This window comes from Talpa occidentalis, unplaced genomic scaffold (genome assembly GCF_014898055.3).
Source record: "Talpa occidentalis isolate TD23 unplaced genomic scaffold, MPIMG_talOcc4v2.1 talOcc4.15, whole genome shotgun sequence".
Taxonomy (NCBI): domain Eukaryota; kingdom Metazoa; phylum Chordata; class Mammalia; order Eulipotyphla; family Talpidae; genus Talpa; species Talpa occidentalis.
In genome coordinates, this window is record NW_023601543.1 from 28547657 (window position 1) to 28566275 (window position 18619).

At 51.7% G+C, this 18619-nt stretch overlaps 1 protein-coding gene across 4 annotated transcripts in view; it reads left to right on the forward strand.

Annotated features, from left to right (window-relative positions):
• TSC22D3 (TSC22 domain family member 3) overlaps positions 1–18383 on the forward strand; it is a 72066-nt gene extending 53683 nt beyond the window's left edge. The window contains exons 1-3 of one of the 4 annotated variants that reach the window (XM_037512109.2): positions 7806–7881; positions 15739–15790; positions 16893–18383. In XM_037512109.2, coding sequence (XP_037368006.1) covers positions 7877–7881; positions 15739–15790; positions 16893–17123 — 288 coding nt within the window. In that variant the 5' untranslated portion in view covers positions 7806–7876 and the 3' untranslated portion in view covers positions 17124–18383. Of the gene's footprint in view, positions 1–7805; positions 7882–14674; positions 15025–15203; positions 15404–15738; positions 15791–16892 lie in introns of those variants that run through there. The other 3 variants (XM_037512108.1, XM_037512110.2, XM_054695617.1) reach the window with 3 other exon arrangements.
• Positions 18384–18619: the final 236 nt, after the last annotated feature.

Here is an 18619-nt window from a genome sequence, read left to right on the forward strand (position 1 = left end):
ATCCCTGGCCTGCGAGGGAGCAGCCCACACGGCACGGCAGACCTCTCCTGCCTCGCCCGCTGCTCCCCTCAGCAGTGTGTTTCCGGCGATCTGCCTGTTCTGCTTCCCGCCCTGTCTCTGGTGAATCCTCTCACCCCCCACACCTGTGGTCTACACCCCAGCTCTTGTATGCATAGATGAATAGATCTTAAAAAAAAAAAATGCCTGGCCAGACATAGCCCTGAACTGAAGCCAGGTGTTCAGATCTGGCTTCTGCCACCTACTGAGTGACCCTGGAGGTTATTTCACCTCTCTGAGCCTCCATTGCCTCATCTACAAAATGGGTCTAGATGATAAGATTCCCCAGCCTCTACCATCAACTGTCCAACTGCTGACTCTGTTCAAAAGGCTAATGTATATAATGTTTTTCACACAGTGCCCGCTAAGTAATCAGTACCCAGGAGCTGCTGATGTTATTATTTGAACCAGATGTGGCTTTGCACTCTCCCAGTGATAGGTTAAGATCTCACAGCTATCCATCCCTGCCTACTGGCTGCAGCATGGTTTTCATATGCCGGGTTTGCTTAAAGCGAGGCTCACCTGCAGGGTATTCCCTGTACTGGTGATTCATGGGTGGGATGCATTCCACCCACCTATTTTAAGCTGTTCTACATTTTCTTCCCCCTGACATGGATGTGTTTACACAGGGGAGGACAGTCCCAGTCAAAACAAGATGAAAATACACTGCTGGCTGAGAGCCCCGGACTAACTGGTTTCAGGTCCTCTCCCAGCTGTCAGCGCCTCACACCAGGGCCACGGTGGTGGTGGGGGGCTGCCCAGGCCTTCTCCCCTGCTGCCTCCCTCCATCGGCTCAGCTCCGCTTGGCGTCAGAAGGCTGGCCATGCCCTGGTGAAGCCAGAGGGGCTCCAGGGCTAAGATTTTGCCAGAATTTTACAAGGCAAGAAGGAGGGGTGCTGAAGGTAGGTAGGGGCCGCCTGGCTAGCTCTGGTGCGAGTCTTGTGTCCGCTGCCAGGGCTGTCTGGTGCACAGGCAGAGAAGGCCAACTGCCAAGAGAGGGTGGCGGAAAATGGCCAAAGAAAGCTCCCCGAGTAACCTGCCCTTCTGCCTGGCATTTCCCCCACTAGACTCATTCCTTCGGGTTAACAGGGGGCTGTCGGTAAAAAGAAATGACCCTGAAGGAGTATCCATCCACCCCTTATCAGCCACTGAAGCTTCCTGGGGCTCAATCTCTCACCTATTACAGTTTATAGCTGAGAAAGTCGAGTTTGAGGAGCCCTGTGTCCCAGGAGGAAACTTTGATGAGTAAGCAAAGGAGATCACCTGAACAAGGAAGGCTGATGATAAATGTCCCTGGTAAGGCCGGGGCCTATCACGCTCCTCGCGCATCTTCAGAACAACTTGCTGATGTTGACCCAGAGGGGAGGAGAAAACAATCTCCTTTGTTGTAAACTCTGTTAACTCTTAGAGCTGCCCACTCAGGCAGTTTGGTTTCTTGACAGAGTCCAGGAATATAGGGAGATATTTACTTATCAATTGAAAGCCCAAGACTAATGGTTACCCAGGACCCATTGTGATACCCCACCCTGGGTAGTCCCTCAGTCTGTACTTATTTCTTCTAGAAGCTCCCTCGCCCCCCCCCCACTACTATTTAGCCCACATTGTTCATTCCCTGAGAACAACTAAACAGCATTTGAACAGGGATCCTCCAGACTTCAAATCCAAGGGTCACATTCATGGCGAGAATTTCCTTCATCTTGGCGGACAGCAGGGTATTTTTAGTCAGGATGGGTTTTTTGTGCCCCCCCCCCATTCCAGTTCCATGACTGTCACTTGCTCAGAATCAGACTGTTAGTCCGAAATCCCTCTTTGATGTTGCTGCCAGCCGAGATTTGGATGCCCTGCCCTGGGGCTTCATCACCCCCCTCTGCTGCCTATGGGTGCCCTATTCCCAACTGACCCAGCCCCTTCAGCTAAGGTGGAAAATGGCCAAAGTCTCAGCATTAGTGGAGAACCAGGAGCACACACTCTGGGTGAATCATCCCTTTTCCTGAAGAGGTCGGGCCTTGGTTCCAGATCATTTAGTGGCCACTTACTCAATTAAACTGTGTTTGGGTTGGGTTTTCCAAGTATGTGTGATTTTTTCATCCTCTTTCATGTTTTTAACTGCAGAATTGCTCTCAAACAATGATCATCCCCAAATTAAAGTGCTAGCAGAAGGTGAATTCGTGAATGTGCCTATAATTTTGCCTCACTGGGGCCATGAGCAAAGTTCAAACACTTTCCAAAACTTTCATTCATTTATTAAGCACATATTTAACTGCACTGAGCCGGTGTGCCAAGCCCAGGTCCAGACGCTGGAGGTGTGCGGGTAACTACAATAAGCCCCTGCCCTGGCACAGCTTCTTCTCGTCTAGGAAGCCGATCGATGCTCACTCAAGACCTTGCACATCGGTCCTGGTCTCATCTGGCTGTGCCTTCTGTTCCGCTGCAAAGAACAGAGGCTGTGCTGATTGTACCATTGCAGAGCCTCTCAAGGCCAAAAAGTTATGCAAGTTTCAAGGCCTACGTACAGGGTAAGATAGCTGAGACCTTCCAGAGACTAAATGTCAATGCTGATTCCATTTTAACATCAATCCCTCAAACTGCCCCTTCCCCATAAGCAGTATGGGTAACAGGGGAAACTGTGGAAGCCAAATTCAGAACTAGACAGAGAATTAGAAACACTAGGCTTTGAAACAGCATTGATTCCTGGGGGCAGGGGCAATGTATCACCTCTGCCAACTTGTAATAAATGAAATGAATAAATAGCTCGGGGATTATATTTCCCAGGAGGGGGCTGCTCTTTGGCCAGCCATGGGCCGGCAGTGTTGGGGACCAGGGCCCTTACTCTTCAGAGAGCATGTAACAGTCAAATGGTTGGTCTTACTCTGCAAAGAACCCAGCTATGCTGCCCACATGATGACCACCAAGTCTGAAAACACAAATATGTATAGTGTTGTCAAGGACATAGCCTGCAAAAAAAAAAAAAAAAAAGAAAGAAAGAAAAAGAAAGACAACATTATCTCTGTTTCCAGACTTTTGGATATTCATAAACAGTCTACACCTGGTGTGGTGGATTTGTCGGAGAGGGGAGGATCACTTCCATTTCATGGATGAGGAACTAGCACCACAAGGGGTTTAAAAACTTTCTAAGCAATCTTGTTGCTGGCGTGGAGCCAAGGTAGAAAATGAACTCTGGTCTCCTGACGTATGTGCTCCCTCTCCCCTTTGACCAAGTTGTTTATTACGAGTGCTAGAGGCATCTTTGGGGGCACCTTCCCCAGCTTAAGCACTAGGGGAGTCCTTCCTTTGTATTTTCATTGTTTAAGTGGTTGTTTTTGAATCTTTTTTTTTTTGTTATTGAGGCAATGATCCATTGGCTGACATCATGTTTGTGTTTTAGAAGTATAGGATCTCAGGCCTCCCCGGTGGCGCAGTGGGTTGAGCGCAGCGCTGTGAAGCTATCTGCAGCCTCCGCAGCGCGGGTTCGATTCCCAGCCGGCCAGGGAGCTACCCACATGGCGCGGCAGACCCCTCCTATCTCCCCCACTGCTCCCCTCAGCAGTGTATTTCAGTAGATCTGCCTGTTCTGCTCCCCGCTCTCTCTGGTGAATCCTCTCACCCTCCCGCGCCTCTGCCAACTTGTAATAAATGAAATGAATAAATAGTTTGGGGATTATATTTCCCAGGAGGGGACAGACCCCAGCTCTTGTATAAAAAATATTTTTTTTTTTTAAAAATATAGTATTTCCCCCTCAGGTGCTGTTACAACCCCATGTGCCCCCATCAAAGCACCCATAGTCTACAGTGTTCCCTCCCCACTTTGTCCTTTCCCCTCCTCATCCCGGGATCTCAGGTAGCCTCAGTTCTACAGTCAGATTTCTAGGGTTTGTTATTGGTTTGGCTTTAACCGATGCTTTGTTTTGTCTCTCTATGTTCCACACATAAGCGACACTATATCCCCTGTCTGTCTTGCTCCTTCTGGTTTATTTCACTTAGCATAATCCATGCTAACTGCAAACGGCAAACGTTTATCTTTTTTGATAGCTGAGTAGTATTCCATTGCATACATATATCACATCTTCCTGATCCACTCATCTGTGACGGCGCTTAGGTTGTTTCCACAGCTTGGCTATTGTCAATAGTGCTGCCACGGACATAGGAGTGTATACAGCCCTTCCAATTAGTGTTTTTGTATTCTTCAGGTAGATACCTAGAAGTGGAAATGCTGAATCCTGTGGCAGATCCATTTTTAATCTTCTGAGAAACCAGCATGCTGTTTTCATAGGGGCTGGACCAGTCTATATTCCCACCCATAGTGCACGAGGGTTCCTTTCTCCACATCCTCACCAGCACTTGCTGTTTTAATTCTTATCATAACTCTGTGTAGGGGCAGGATGGGACAGAGCAGGATTTCTATGATACGAGCAGACCGAGGTAAAGGAGAATCCTGGAGCCCTCGGTGGCTTTCTCAGGCTTTTATTTAGCTTTTACATGTAGTGCAGCAACCAGGTACACAGCAGGCAGGAGGGCCAGGGGGCAGGTAGGCCTCTGAGCCCCGGACAAGTCTTCACTCTGGCCTTCTCTGGTGGTCTTTCTCCTTTCTCCTGCCTCTGCCTCTCCTGGCAGATATCTCCATAGGGCAGTCATGGCTCCCAGAAGTAAACAATATAATTATAACAATGTAACAAAATGCAGGAGCCCCATCAGGCAGGGCAATCCTAATGGGGAGGGCAGAACAGCCTGAAAACCATTTACCCTACACTCTGTCAAAGGACTCAGGACCAGTCCTGTGGGCCAAGCCCATTACTGCTGCAACCTATAGCTGCAGAGAAATCGCAGTGACATGACAGATGGCTCTGGATGGTCTCCCCACTGTGCTTAGGCCCTACTTCCCCAAGATGCCCAAGGAATATCTGTGAAACTCCCTTCTTCTCAACTGCTGAGCTAGTAACTGTCCATACTTGGCTGTTCCTCAGTTTCCATATTTACTTTAGCTCTTCTGCAACTCTGTCAACAAACTCCACAGTATTATTAGTTTTAGCAAATAACAGGATGTCAGAACTGTTGACCATGATTCGTTACCTTGCTGGTAGAGCTCTGTCCTGGGACATAGGGGCCAGTGTTCCTCTTATTTTTTAAGGTCTATGAGCTTTGGCAGAAACCCTTTCCCGGGTAGGCCCACCACGCTCGCCCAGTCTTTGGGTCTGCAGCACTGCTCATGCCGCAAACACAGGCACTCTGTCTTTGCTCAGTGAGACAAAGATTCCCCCCCCCCAAATCAGTGCAGCTACTCTGAATTTTCCATTTTTGTGCTTTACCCTTACCATCTTGCTGTGGCCTTTCAAAGAAGTTTGTAGTAGGTTCGGTGGCTTCAGGATTTAACGTTCCAGCTGTCAAGAACGACTGGGGGTGGTATTTTAGGCTGGTAGGAAGAATTTCCAGGCTTTTGACCCAAAATATCTTCCCCTACCAACCCCCCGCCCCCGCCCCCGCACTGCCTGTCTCAAGGAGCAAGAGAAGAGGTTAAAGGGTCACTCCGTTGCTGACAGGCAACCAGGAAGTTCAGGCCTTGGGGGAAGCATAGCTTTTGTTTATTTAAGCCCCAAACCTAGCAGGCAGTGTAAATTAAACATAAAAATAAAATAAAATACCAAAACACAGGCCGGATGTGTACCACAGAGAGCAGCCAATTCCCTGTCTGCCTTCTCTTGGGAGAGGGGTGTCGGTGAGCACCAGTGAGACCGCAAGTTTGCCAGGGAGGGGCTCACAGCCATGGGGTGGGGTGAGGATGGCAGGGGCCAGGAGGGCAAGGCTTGGATCAGGGTGGGGATGGGTATGTTTGCAGAGATCCTGGCAAGTCTTTGTAGTCAGCCCTAGCAGGCTCCTGAGGGGGCCGTGAGTCATACCCCTGCAGCCAACCTTGGAACAGACTCACACTTGACCCTGGCAGTGACAGCCACAGGGCTGAAGGAGCGCCGGCTTCCGTGGAAGGGAGGTAGGGCCAGTTAATGGACCAAACTATCCAGTTGGAGAAAAATTAGCCCCTCCCTGCTCTCCCCTGATTTTTCTCCCTTCGCACCCTGTGATGCCCACCCCCCACATCTTCAACCTCTCAGGCCAACAAGGGTTCCCACTGACAGCTGTGCAGTATCTTAGAAGCAATCTGCGCCTCGTAACAGACAGGCAACGTTTACCAAAGATTGGGTTATATATCAGAGCAGGTTCGGGTTAGCCTTCTAAGTAGCAGCTTTCATTTATTTACATTCTGATCCAGCTTGTGGGGGTGAGAGAAAGAGATGGCCGAATAGACATTAGGCCCTGAGATACGCCTAATGTCATACATGGCGTGTCATACATAGTGGTTTGTGGTGACACTGGCTCTTTGGGTAGACCCCATCTTGGCTTTCATCTTTAGGCCTGTGGCTCCCCCAAGAGTTCCATGAACTGGGGCCAGAAGAGCTGCCTCCACCTCACCTGAAAAATACCTTTCCAGTGCGGACCCATTCCACTAGATTTTCATGGGCTGGAAGCCAGTACGTCTGTACTCTCCACAAGCTCCCTCAGGTGATCCTGATGTTAAGCGCCTTTTCTGGACCCATTTCTTTCCTGACATAGTCCACCATCAAGGTTTACCTTCTGGGAGCCCAGCCTTCTGTCTAAGGCCACTCTATTGAAAGTAATATGCAAATATAGTTCACATTTAAGTATTGGGACTAAAGTGGTAGAATATGGCATTTTCCCAAGTTTTTCTGCATTGCAAAAAAAAAAAAAAAAAATTTCCTAATTCCTGAACGGGCAAGGAACTTCAGGAGAGATCATTAAATCCCAAGGGTATGACTCAGAGGGTGACATGGGTAGGCACTGAGTAGTAGTCAGGTTGGGGAAATAGCTTGGACTGAGAGGAATTTGGTCTCGGTGCCCTTCCGATCACACCTCTCAGGTAGACACTCACCTAGGGCATCTGAGCCCAGCCTGCCTCCAGAGAGAACTGTCCTCAAGAGGAGCCTGTGGAAACCATTTCTTAAGCATTGATACAATTGTGCACAAACGGTGCTTGTTTTCATTTCTCTTCATTTGAATATGTGTTTGACATCGTTGAAACAGGGGACCTGACAGCACCAGGGCTTCCCCAGAGACCCTGTCACCGGGGACCCCTGCACAGCTCTGGACATCAGTGTCCTGCCTTGCCATCTTGCCACGTCCTCTGCCTTATTGCCCTTTGGGTTTATGGGGAAGGTGGCATTCGTAACAGCAGCAGCAGGGGAGAGAGATTGATGCATGGATTGATTGAGTGAGGGAGGAGGGAGAGGAAGAGAGGCAGAGAGAAAGAATGATGTCCTTCTGCCGGCTTATCTCAGTGAATTGGAGTTCATGAAAGGCGTAGAGGGTGTTTGCATAAAAGTGCGTGTGCTTCTGTGCTTCTCTTTCTTCCTGATAAGGTGTGTGTATTTCATGTCAGCAGTTCTTAAACTGGGCCGGAGGCCTTTCTTAACCCCTCCCAGCACTCCTTTGAGTTCCCTGGCGCTGTTCCCAAGGCTGGGGGGCCCTGCCCAGGGAGGAGCCGGCCTTGTTTCTCTCCTTTCTTTCTGTTCTGGGAGCAGTGTCTCCCCCCCCCCGCCCCCCCCCTGCAACCCCTACCTCCCTCCTGCCACTGCCCCCACTCCAGCTGGGCTGCCTTCTTTCCATCCAGGAAGTCCAAGGTGGGGGTGGGGATGGGGAGGGCCTGGCAGCCCCTTTGCAATCTGCTGAGAGAGCCCCTCTTCACAAGTCATAGAGTCCCACAACAGAGGATCAAGGAGCTGCCTCAAGTGAGCCCAGGGTGAATAGCTCTGCTATGAGGTAAGCGAGGGCCTGGGGAGCACAATGTGAGGGCCCGGGGAGGCTCATAATGCCTACCCATCATCGCCCAAGAGCCCAGCGCCTGAAGAGGCCAGCATTATTACCGTCATTTTGTTTCCCAGGGAACCTGTGCCACTTCAAAGGTCACCCATTCTATAGCAGGGGGCCCACAATGGAGCCAGGTGCTCCACCTCGGAGCCCCTGACCTCTTCACAGACCCCAGGCCTGCTGGCTCTGCGTCCCCAGCAAGATCCTCCTGGGCCTCATCTTCCAAGCAGTACCATTGGCCCCAAGACCTTTGCATACCTCTCAAAGTAACCCTGGCAACTGTCAGAAAAAAAATGACTTGCCAGTTTGGCTTTTGGGACAACTCCACAGAGCAGAAAGGACAAGGGGAGTCCCCGCCAGTGTGTCCCTGCTCCAGCAGGCCAGTGGAGGGCTGGTGCAGACAAGCAAATGTGGAGAGAGACCGCGTCCTTGATGAGCGCTTCTCCATGCCTGCAACAGCAGTGGGCCCAGCAGGTGGGCTGAGACCTGGGGGTGTTTGTTGCCTGAAGAGACACACTGGTCTGGGAGGGCAAGACAGAGCAAGGGTAAAAGCAAGAGGAGACAGCCAAAGAAGGAAGGTCAAGGGGCTGTTGGCAGGTAGAGGCGACCCCCCCCCAGCACACACACACACAGAGTGTTAAACATAGACACATAGACCGCCCCCCCCCCTTCTTTGAAGGAATGGACAGGCTCAGAGAGCAAAGAACTGGGCTATGCTCCCTTGGTTTCCAAACCTGGGGGGTTAAGAAAAGGAATCTGAGTGAGGGACCCTGGCATTGTGGCCCCCAAAGCCAGAGAAGCCAGAGGGCCCACAGAAACTGCAAGCTTATGTGGCTGCTGTGTTATCTCCATCTTAGTGGGCACGGGCCAAGAGCCAGGGCGAGGAGAGGAAAAGCACTGCCCCGTTCTGAGAAATGAAGTGAGGTTCCAGATTGGCAGCGGCGCAGCCCTCTGGAACCCCGGGCTGCCCTCCCTACTATCTGTAAGCTCTGTTTTTTTCCCTGAAGCCAGCATTTCACAGAGATCTAACCAGTAGGGAAACTTCTGAGTTTGCCACAGGCCCAGGATACTGTGGAAAGAAGCACACTTTTTGACTTGCACTACCAGTTTGTTTTGTAAAAACTTTCCCTGAATTGTGCCTTGCACATTGACTGGGCGTGCAGGTGACTTTGACCTGATTTGAACGGCGCTGGCAACTAGTGCAGAGAGGGGGAACGAGGAGGTGATTCCATTTACCAAAGTGAATTTTAGAAATCTCTTTTTTCAGGACTACCTATATGGTACTTGTGAGACGGGCAAGGGAAGGCCGGAAAATGAGAAGAGGGCTAGGAAGAGTCATGGAGGTCAGTTTTCAGCTGCAGGGCATACGGGGAAGGGAGACAGGCATAAATATTGACACAAGATTCACGAAATTTAAGATCCACCAAGCTACACTGCATTCTTGGATAATGTTGCCGATACTTCCAGTCCCGCTGAGACCAGGACAGGACGCTGTCCCTGCCCCCACTGAGTTAGCCATCAAAGTTGGGGTGATGGAGGGGATTTGACAAGAACAGTTTTTGACTTGTCTGAACGCGGGTGGGAGGGGAAGAAGGCCCTGTCAAATGGGGTTTGGTTCTGCCTGTCATCCTTGGTGTCACTCAGAGATTGTTTATGACGCTCACATGGGACCCTGTCCTGGAGGGAGCTGAAAGGCACAATTCATCACTCCTGCCATCATCCCCTGCCAGGCTTGGGCCCAAATCAGTTGCTGGAGCTGGTTTTTCAATAGCATGTCCATCTCTACTAGGATTCTTCTTGGGCTCCCTCCCGCCCACCAGAGCCTTCTGCCTCCTCCTCCCATTTTCCTACCCTCAAAGTCGGGGTTCTGGACCCTGGCCACACAGGGCACTTCACATGACCCACCGAGGACAAGGCACTTTCTCTGTCACCGTCTTTCCTGCTTACTTCCCTTCTTCTGGACTTTGGGGATTTTCCACAAAACCAGAGTAACCGTGTAAGTGGCAGCAGCCTTCCCGTCTAGAATATTCCCCACTGGAGTGGGATCAGGGGAAGAGAGAAGATAAGACAGAAACAAGGGCAGATTAAGTGATGGCGTTTCGGCCTCCTTTTTCCCCCAGCCTCTTCAGAAAAAGGGACAAGTAAGTAATCAGTACACAGAGCTTCAGCCGGAAGGGGGCCCGCGGTGGAGGCGTCCGCCCAGCCAGGACGGCTGTTTTTCAGCCGTCCCATTAACTGCGCTAACGCTCCAGTGCTCAATATCCTTTTTGATTTCCTTTGCCAGCTCCTAACCCAGTGTTTGCTTTGTAGCTTGTCCCGCACCTCTTGCATCGTGTCTTTTTCCGCCTCTCCTGACACAAGACCCTGTGTTTTGCTGGCAAGGTTGCCGAATCTCTGGGTGGAATGTTCCCTGTAGAAAATAAGGAAGACTTGCCTATAAATAGTTTCCTCTGGGCTGTGTGGTACACAATGCTTCGAGTGTGACAAAAAGGGAAGTGAGATGTTCTCCCTAATCGCAACCCCCAACCTACCGCACCCACCCTGAGTCTGCTCCCCACCCCTTGCCCGCGTGCTGAGTTCCTGCCCACGGGTTCTGTGGCCCAGACTGCCCTGTGGGAACCAGAGTAGGAAAGGCTCATGTCCTAAAGAGTCTGGCTTTGGAAGGGGAACAGACTGGTGAGAATGCTGAGACGCTTCTTCCGGGTCGAAGGGAACAAGGTGGCTTCCAGGGTCTCCTAAAATGGAACGAGCTGGTCTTGGGGTCCTCATCCTGTTCCCCTCCATCTAGAAAGTCCCCCCTGAGTGAAGGGGGCCAGCTGTGTCTGTTTCATTGCAGAATCATGTGGTCTTAGGACTAGATCTGATAGCCTTCAGGCAAAGGACCTCACTTTTCAGCTGGGTGCTGTCCAGAGCCAGCCCTGCGGGAGGGTGGAGAAAAGGAGGTTTGGAAACATTTGGAAACATTGGAGTTGTTGAGCTGTTGAATCCCAAGGCCACGCATTCCTGCCTGGGGCCCACCGCCACAGGACACAAGGACACTGAGGTCCTCGTGGATCAGCACCTTGCTCAGAAAAGTTAGGTCAGATCACAGATGTCTTGTCCAGCACAGACTTCCACTCACGACAAAGTTTGGTGCAGCCAGAGGAATTTTACGGTGTGCCCGGGATGGCACAGGAAACCTCCTACAGCTTCACCACTAACTTCCTTGCCCTTGTTATTTGACCCCGAACTTTCATGCCCTTGTTATTTGAGAATCCCTTTCCAAGGACATTTACTTCCATTGTCTTCCTTGGCTAGCCCAGGATCCTGGGATCAGCCCGTTGTTTGCTCATGGAGGATCACGAGGCCACGGGGTGAGCACTTTTCACTGGCCAGCTATAGGTTTAGAGGGGACCGGAGATTGACTGAGTGTGGACAGCCTTTCGCAAGTTGTTTTCTTAACGAAATTCCTGATAGGAGCTTGTTTTCTCCTTGACTTCATTGTCCTAAAAAGCTGAGCACAGCAGGAGGGGCGGGGTTGGGGGGTGGGGGCCTCCGAACTGGAGGTTTGACTAGACTGCGGTTATCATTGCAGGGCTCCATAACCTATTGCGGATGTTGTATGCCCGGGGACTACATGGTCCATTCTGGAAGCCAGGTGGTTGGATGGATGTTTCCTATTTTCTTAAGACAGGGGGAACTCTGAGGATGCTGGGGCTCAAATAACATGGGTGAACACAGCCTTCTTATGAAATTCATTCAGGCGCTTTGGATATTCTTCTGGCACCCCAGGGCTTCTTCTGGCACCCCAGTGCTGCTTTACTGTGAATGGCCAAAAAGCTAGATGGTCCCTGTTGAGTAGGAGCTGCAGGCAGCCTGGAGGCACTTTTCCTGCCTCTAGCCCTAGTTTCCTCCTCACCATTTTCCTGCCACCTCCAGCCCATCCCCCAACTGCCTTGACTCCCGCATTCAACAGACCTATTCCCTGCTCACTTGTAAGCATCATAAAACCAAACTGTTCTCAAGGGCAGGAAGACATGAGCTGGAATTTCAGCTCTGCATTTTCTTAGCTGTGCCATTTTCGACTGGGTAGCTTTTAGGACCCTCGGTTTCTTCATCTGTAAAATGACAGTGACTGGTTCAGAGTTCAAGGCACAGCCAGCAGTGTCTGGCCCATAACTGATGCTCAGCTAATGACAGCTATTATTAGTGGGTCTCAAATACAGTTTTTTTTAAAGATTTATTTATTTATGCATACAAGAACTGGGGTACAGGCCAGAGGTGTGGGGGTGGTGGTGGTGAGAGGATTCACCAGAGACAGAGTGGGGAGCAGAACAGGCAGACTGACTGTAATACACTGCTGAGGGGAGCAGTAGGCAAGTCAGGAGAGGTCTGCCGCGCCATGTGGGTAGCTTCCTGGCCGGCTGGGGATCGAACTCGTGCTGCAAAGGGGTTAGCTTCACAGTGCTGTGCTTAATCCCTTGCGCCACCAGGGAGGCCCCAGTTTATTTTTTAATTCAAGTATAATGAACATACAATTCCAAGGCAAGTCTGACTAGCAAACATAACCTCTTTTCCTTTCCCTCCCTAAACTACCTGGGTTTCTCTCCCAACGTCGCCATATAAGCTGTCCCACTGAAGGAGCCTTTCCACCCCTGTCCTATTCTCCTGGTGGTGTTTTTCCCTTCCAACCCAGTTAATTTATCTCTGTCCCTTTTATTTTATCACCTCTTTGGAATCTCGGGGTGGGTAGTAATATTTAGTTTAGAAAAGATTAGCAAACCCACGAGAGGTCGACCTAGAGGCTCTTCCTGGACCTAGAAAGCTCTGTGTAGCACAAAGGGCAGATGAATAGATCAAGGAATTCCACTATCAATTAAGCTCCTCATTTAAGAAGGTAGTGTTGTTCTTTCTCAGCTAATGTTCTTGATAACCTATAAATATAGTGTGAACTTTGTTCTATATACTCCATGGAGCTTAGTACAAACACCGTGTTCAGAAAAGCTTATGGCCCAAAGTTAACAGAATATCCTGAGATTGGGATGGTTTCCCATCTAAACTGGGGTGAAGGGAAACACCATCCTGGGCTAGTGCAGTAGGGGGTTGCTTGGAATACTGGTCAGCCCTTTGCAAACAGTGTGGTCCTTGTCCACATGTTAGCACTGGTGGGGTCCAGTGGGAGCCACAAGTCATTGTGAGAAATACTGTCTGTTCAGCGGCATAGGTTGCACTGGCAGCCTGGAGAAAAATCAAGGTCTTCGGACCAGGCTTAACTGGGGCCTTGGCCAGGGTGTCAGTGCCAGGCACCTGGTTAGGAGAAATATCCTGAAGCAAATAATAATTACCTTCTTTGCTGATAAGAGGCCCCGGTACTTTTCCAACAGCACGATTGCATTCAGCATTTCTTTGGACCGCAGCCTGAATCACAGACGGATTCATGGGTATTGGCCATAACTTCATCCAAACTATTGTATATGTAGTGGAACCCAATGTTCTCCTTATGGCCCTGAGTTGGTGTAAATAACACTCCCAGTTGCATCACCTGTCCCTTGTACTGTCTAGATTGCGCCTCTGGCTGCTGCAATTCTGCGTCTGTCCACCAGATGGAGCACTAAGGAAAAAGCGGGAGAAAAGGCTATCAAGCCTCAGATGCCTTTTTTTTAAAAAAAAAAGTTTAAGGCTGGGGAAAAAACCAAAAATATATTTTAACGGAAACATGTAATTCTTAGCAGGCAACAATAACCTCCTTTTGCCTGTGATTTGAGATCTGTTTGTTCCTGAATGGCCTCTAACCCTAAATTTGGCTGGACCCATCCCAGGGCAGGTGTTTTCCTGGGATGGTTTATATACATAGCCTGTGTTTTTAGTTTTGTTGTCGTTTGCTGTTTATAGTAAAGTATCGAAATTTTTTTTAAGGTAGCATCACGTGATCCTGGATCAAGTTGAATGTATTTTCTAGGCAGAGTAGGGTGTGAAGACCACAAAGGAAAGGGCTGCCTGGGCTAGAGCAGTAGGGAATGGCTTGGATACTTCTATTTGTAGAATGGCCCGTGTTCACCTACCCATTCCCTTCCCTCCTGCTCCCACCTGGCCCCCAGCTTCTCCCTGGTACATGTTTGACTTCCTGGACACCCTCTCCTCCATATATGCCTTCTGGCATGCACAGATTGGCTCAGACCTGTGCACTGCCCGGTGCATGTCACAGATCTGTGTATGAGTCAACAACATGGACAGGGACTCCAAAGGAGGATGTGAGTGGCTGGTTGCTGGAGTTGGGGACAGGCGAGTGGGCCAGCTGGCTGGATGAGGTGACATGCAGGTGACTAAGTTTGTGTGTGCAGGAGCGAAACTAAGAAGGCAGGCTGAGGGAAGAAGGTGAGACTCCCGATGCTGTAAGGTGGATGTGCAGGGACAATGGTGTGGACAGCATTGCAAAGCCGTGGGGGTGGGGGGGGTGAGATCGGCTGACACTTCAAGAAGAGCTTTCAAAACCAGCTCTTCCCTCTACTAAATGCTTTCCACCTCCTGTTCTGGCATTTGGACTTCTTTCTCTCGAATCCGCTCCAGTTTGGTTTTTACCAATCTCCAGAGCCCTCTCTGCAGATGCCAGTTGGCACAAGAAAGTGCTGAACTGTTTACAGTCCCAGCCTAAGGTTCAGGGAGGGGATGTGGTTTAACTGGGCCACAAAGCTCGGTACAGGACTCATTTGCATGGCCCCTGACGCCATGTGACGCAGCCGACTCCTCCTATATAAAGAAGCAGGAGCCGAAATATCTCCGAGTCTGGGTTGGACTGGCGGCCTTGGAGTTTGTGACACACTAGGTGACACCCCTCGAGTCACTTCCTTCAGCTCTGACCGACTTTGGCTCTGCGCGGCAGCCTTCGACCCCTTCCTAGCCCCAGGCCGGACGCAAAGCCCAGCCCCGCGCAGCAGCAGCTCCAGCAGCCCTCCCAGTCCGCCCAGCCCGGCAGCGCTCCCCGGCAGCCCGAGCCATGAACACCGAAATGTATCAGACCCCCATGGAGGTGGCGGTTTATCAACTGCACAATTTCAACATCTCCTTCTTCTCTTCCCTGCTTGGAGGGGATGTGGTTTCCGTTAAGCTGGATAACAGGTAACCACTGGTCCCAGCTCCCCAGTCGATCCAGGGTGCCAGCGGGGGCTGGGCTGCGAGCGGGATCTCGGAGCGAGCACTGCGCCGCCGTCCCTGTTCCCCGCGGTGCGGCATCCTGGAAGGGGCGGGGGGAGGGGACGCAGGGAGGGGGGTCACCGCCGCGCTGGGATCCGTCGCCGTCGGCGCGTCCCTGCGGCCGCTGCGCCGTGAAAACGAGCTGCTGCAGCCCGAGGCGGAGGCAGCCAGAGGCAGAGGGGCGGCGGGGCCGGGCAGGGCCGGGCAGGGCAGGGCAGGGGGCTGGTGGCACGCCGAGCGCCGCTGGGGAGCAGGCCGGAAGCTTACCAGCAGGGAAGGAATTCCTAGCTAGCTTCGGAGCCGGGTAGGTTTGCCCCGACCTTCTGGGCGGCCCCATTGTTTGCACGTCGCCCGCCTGGGCTGGCCCAGCAGGCCACATTGGTCCGTGCGCCCCCATGACCCACCCGCGCGCTGCTCCACGCGGATCTCTGGGCGGCGGCGGGGAGCCAGCCAGGGTGGGGAGGTGCAGCTTCCTGCAGGGACCAGGCAGGGACGTGGGGACAGGCTGCACGGTGCACGGGGCCACGGAGGCGGGGGAGAGGAGGAGCAGGGACAGATGGAAGACTTTGACCGCAGCTGCCAGGGAGTCTGATGGGAACCGAGTGGGTAACGTGGACGCTTCCCTTTTTGTCTTGGCAGTGCCTCCGGAGCCAGCGTGGTGGCCATAGACAACAAGATCGAGCAGGCCATGGTAAGTGGCATCACTGCGTCATTCCCATCCCCAGACCTTGCTGCTTATGTAACATGGGGCAGGACTGAGAGGATGGGTCCCAAGCCAAAAGCCCAAGGAAACAGCCTGCTTCCTACCCCTTAGAGACCTTGAGTCAAGGTCCATCCCAGTGGCACCTTTCAGGCATTTCCTGTGTAACCTGGCAGGGACCCTTCTTTTTCTCTTCCTTCTCCCACCCTGGGGGCTGGGGCGTTGCAGCAGCCTCAGCCTCTGGCTCCCTTCTGGGTCGGGTGTTGGATCGGGAGCTCAGATGCTTGCATTTATGTGCCTCCTGCAGTTGGCAGGGCCTAGAGCTCATTGGATACAAGCGCACTGCAGTGCCTCTGCAGAGCCCGGGCTGGGGTCAGGAGTTGGGAGGAAACAGGAAGCAAAGCCCCCCACCTCTTCTCCCTCCCTGGTAGAGGTCACAGTCCAGGGAGCTGCCAGAATGGCTGCAGGGGGCTAGGGCTTCCAGCCGCTAACAACCATTTAATTGTGCCCTGGGGCCTAATGACACAGTTCCCCAAGGATGCAGCAATCCCAGTTACCCACACCTTCCCTCAGGCCCCAGGTCTAGTCTGGCTGAGCTGCAGGGCAGCTACCACTCAGTGTGCTGGGTTGCATGGAAAGGAGGAAGACACCCCCATAGCCCATTTTATTTTCTCAGTAAAGATGTGTAAAGTAGACAGACCGTCCGGGGTGCCTTGCAGGTCCTCCCTGGGATCCGGGCCAGCAGCAGGACCTAACATGAAAACGAGGACATAGCAAACCACCAGCTGCCAGCAGAAGTTTCACCCAGAAGGTTCCTTAGCAGCCAGCTTTGAACATCATTAGAAACTTGCAGGGACAGGGGCTGCTCTGTAGTTCAAAACTGGGCTCCCCACTCAGACCTGGCTCCAATACTTCAGGTGTCCTGAATGAGGGCACGGGAGGACTGGCCAGGGTGCCAAGAGGCAGGTTGGCGGTCAGTGGTGTGAGGGACAATGCGGGGACCCTGCCGGCAGAGTGAAGGTGCTTTGGAGGGGGCTGTGGTAGCCGATGAGTGGCTCTGGTGTGATTTCTTCTGGTGTGGTTACCTGTGTAGGATCTGGTGAAGAATCATCTGATGTATGCTGTGAGAGAGGAGGTGGAGATCCTGAAGGAGCAGATCAGAGAGCTGGTGGAGAAGAACTCCCAGCTGGAGCGTGAGAACACCCTCCTGAAGACCCTGGCAAGCCCAGAGCAGCTGGAGAAGTTCCAGTCGCGCCTGAGCCCTGAAGAGCCCGCTCCTGAAGCCCCGCAAGCACCTGAGGCCCCCGGTGGTTCTGCGGTGTAAGTGGCTCTGTCCTCAGGGTGGGCAGAGCCACTAAACTTGTTCTACCTAGTTCTTTCCAGTTTGTTTTTGGCTCCCCAAGCGTCATCTCACGTGGAGAACTTTACACCTAGCATAGCTGGTGCCAAGAGATGTCCCAAGGACATGGCCACCTGGGTCCACTCCAGTGACAGACCCCTGACAAAGAGCAGGTCTCTGGAGGCTGAGTTGCACTGGGGCCTTATCACCCCAAGCCAGTGAGCCTCTTCATGCCATCGCGCCCTGGGGGCTCCCAGGGCCTGGGTAACTTAGCTGCAGCTGGCAAAGGAGAAAGGTAGTTTGCGATGTAATGCCAGTTTGCTCCAGAAAGTATAAGGGGTCTGTTTTCATTTCCATGGACATCTTCAACAGCTTCATCTGACAACGACTGTTCCTATGAGAAGCCACTTGTGTTTTAAGCAGAGGCAACCTCTCTCTTCTCCCTGTCCCGCCAAGGCAGGGTCCCAGATGGGAGAGATTGAGCCAAGTCCGCCTTCTGTTGGTTAATACGATATAATGCATGGCTTTGTGCACAGCCCAGTGTGGGATTATGGCTTTGGGATGACCGCTTACAAAGTTCTGTTTGGTTAGTATTGGCTTAGTTTTTCTATATAGCCATCCATGCGTATATATACCCATAGGGCTAGATCTATATCTTAGTGTAGGTTGTATACATACACACATACATCTAAGCGTTGAAGGGCCTAACCAGCTTCGGGAGTATTGACTGGTCCCTAATCTCTGACTGTGTTCATTTACCACGTTGATCCAGTTTGTCCTTTAGGTTAAGTGAGAGCGAAGAGTAAAGGGAGGCAGGGGGCCAGCCTCTGAACGCAGCCACGGATGCCTTGCTGCTGTGACCCTTGTCCCATCTGTCCCCTGCGGACACGTGAGGTCCTCTTTTGAACGCCAAACCCACCATTCACTGGTGCTGATTACATAGAATGGGGTTGAGAGGAGATCAGTTAGGGTTTCACGGTGTCCTTCAAAAACTTTCTTAATGCTGGTGGGAAACTTTCAAGTGAACAGAGATCGGTTTCCTGGTTTCCTCTTGACAAGGGCTAGACAAGGGAATGGCTTCGATCCCACGGTGCCTGGGTGATGTGTTCAAGGAGCCTGTCTCCAGAGGGTTCTGTAGCAGTGAATTCCACTTTCTGACACCATATCCCAATGTATGTCTACAGGATTCGGATTTTGATTGTTTAAATGTAAGCTTGAACTTTCAATAAACTTTGCTCTTTTTTTTTTTTCTAAAAATAACCCTGGTGTCTGACCGAGTATAAATGGAGTGGGTGGTAGGGGGCCCTGGCATAGTTAGGGACGCTGTGTTTCTGGCCCACTGAACATTCACAAGCTCCCCTGAGTGGCAGACCCGGGCTGTATCCACCATCTTCTGTAACTCTCACGATACCCAGCATACAGGTGAGGGAAGCGAGACAATGCAGGTGTTGTCCCTATTTTGGTAAAATGGGGCTCACCCC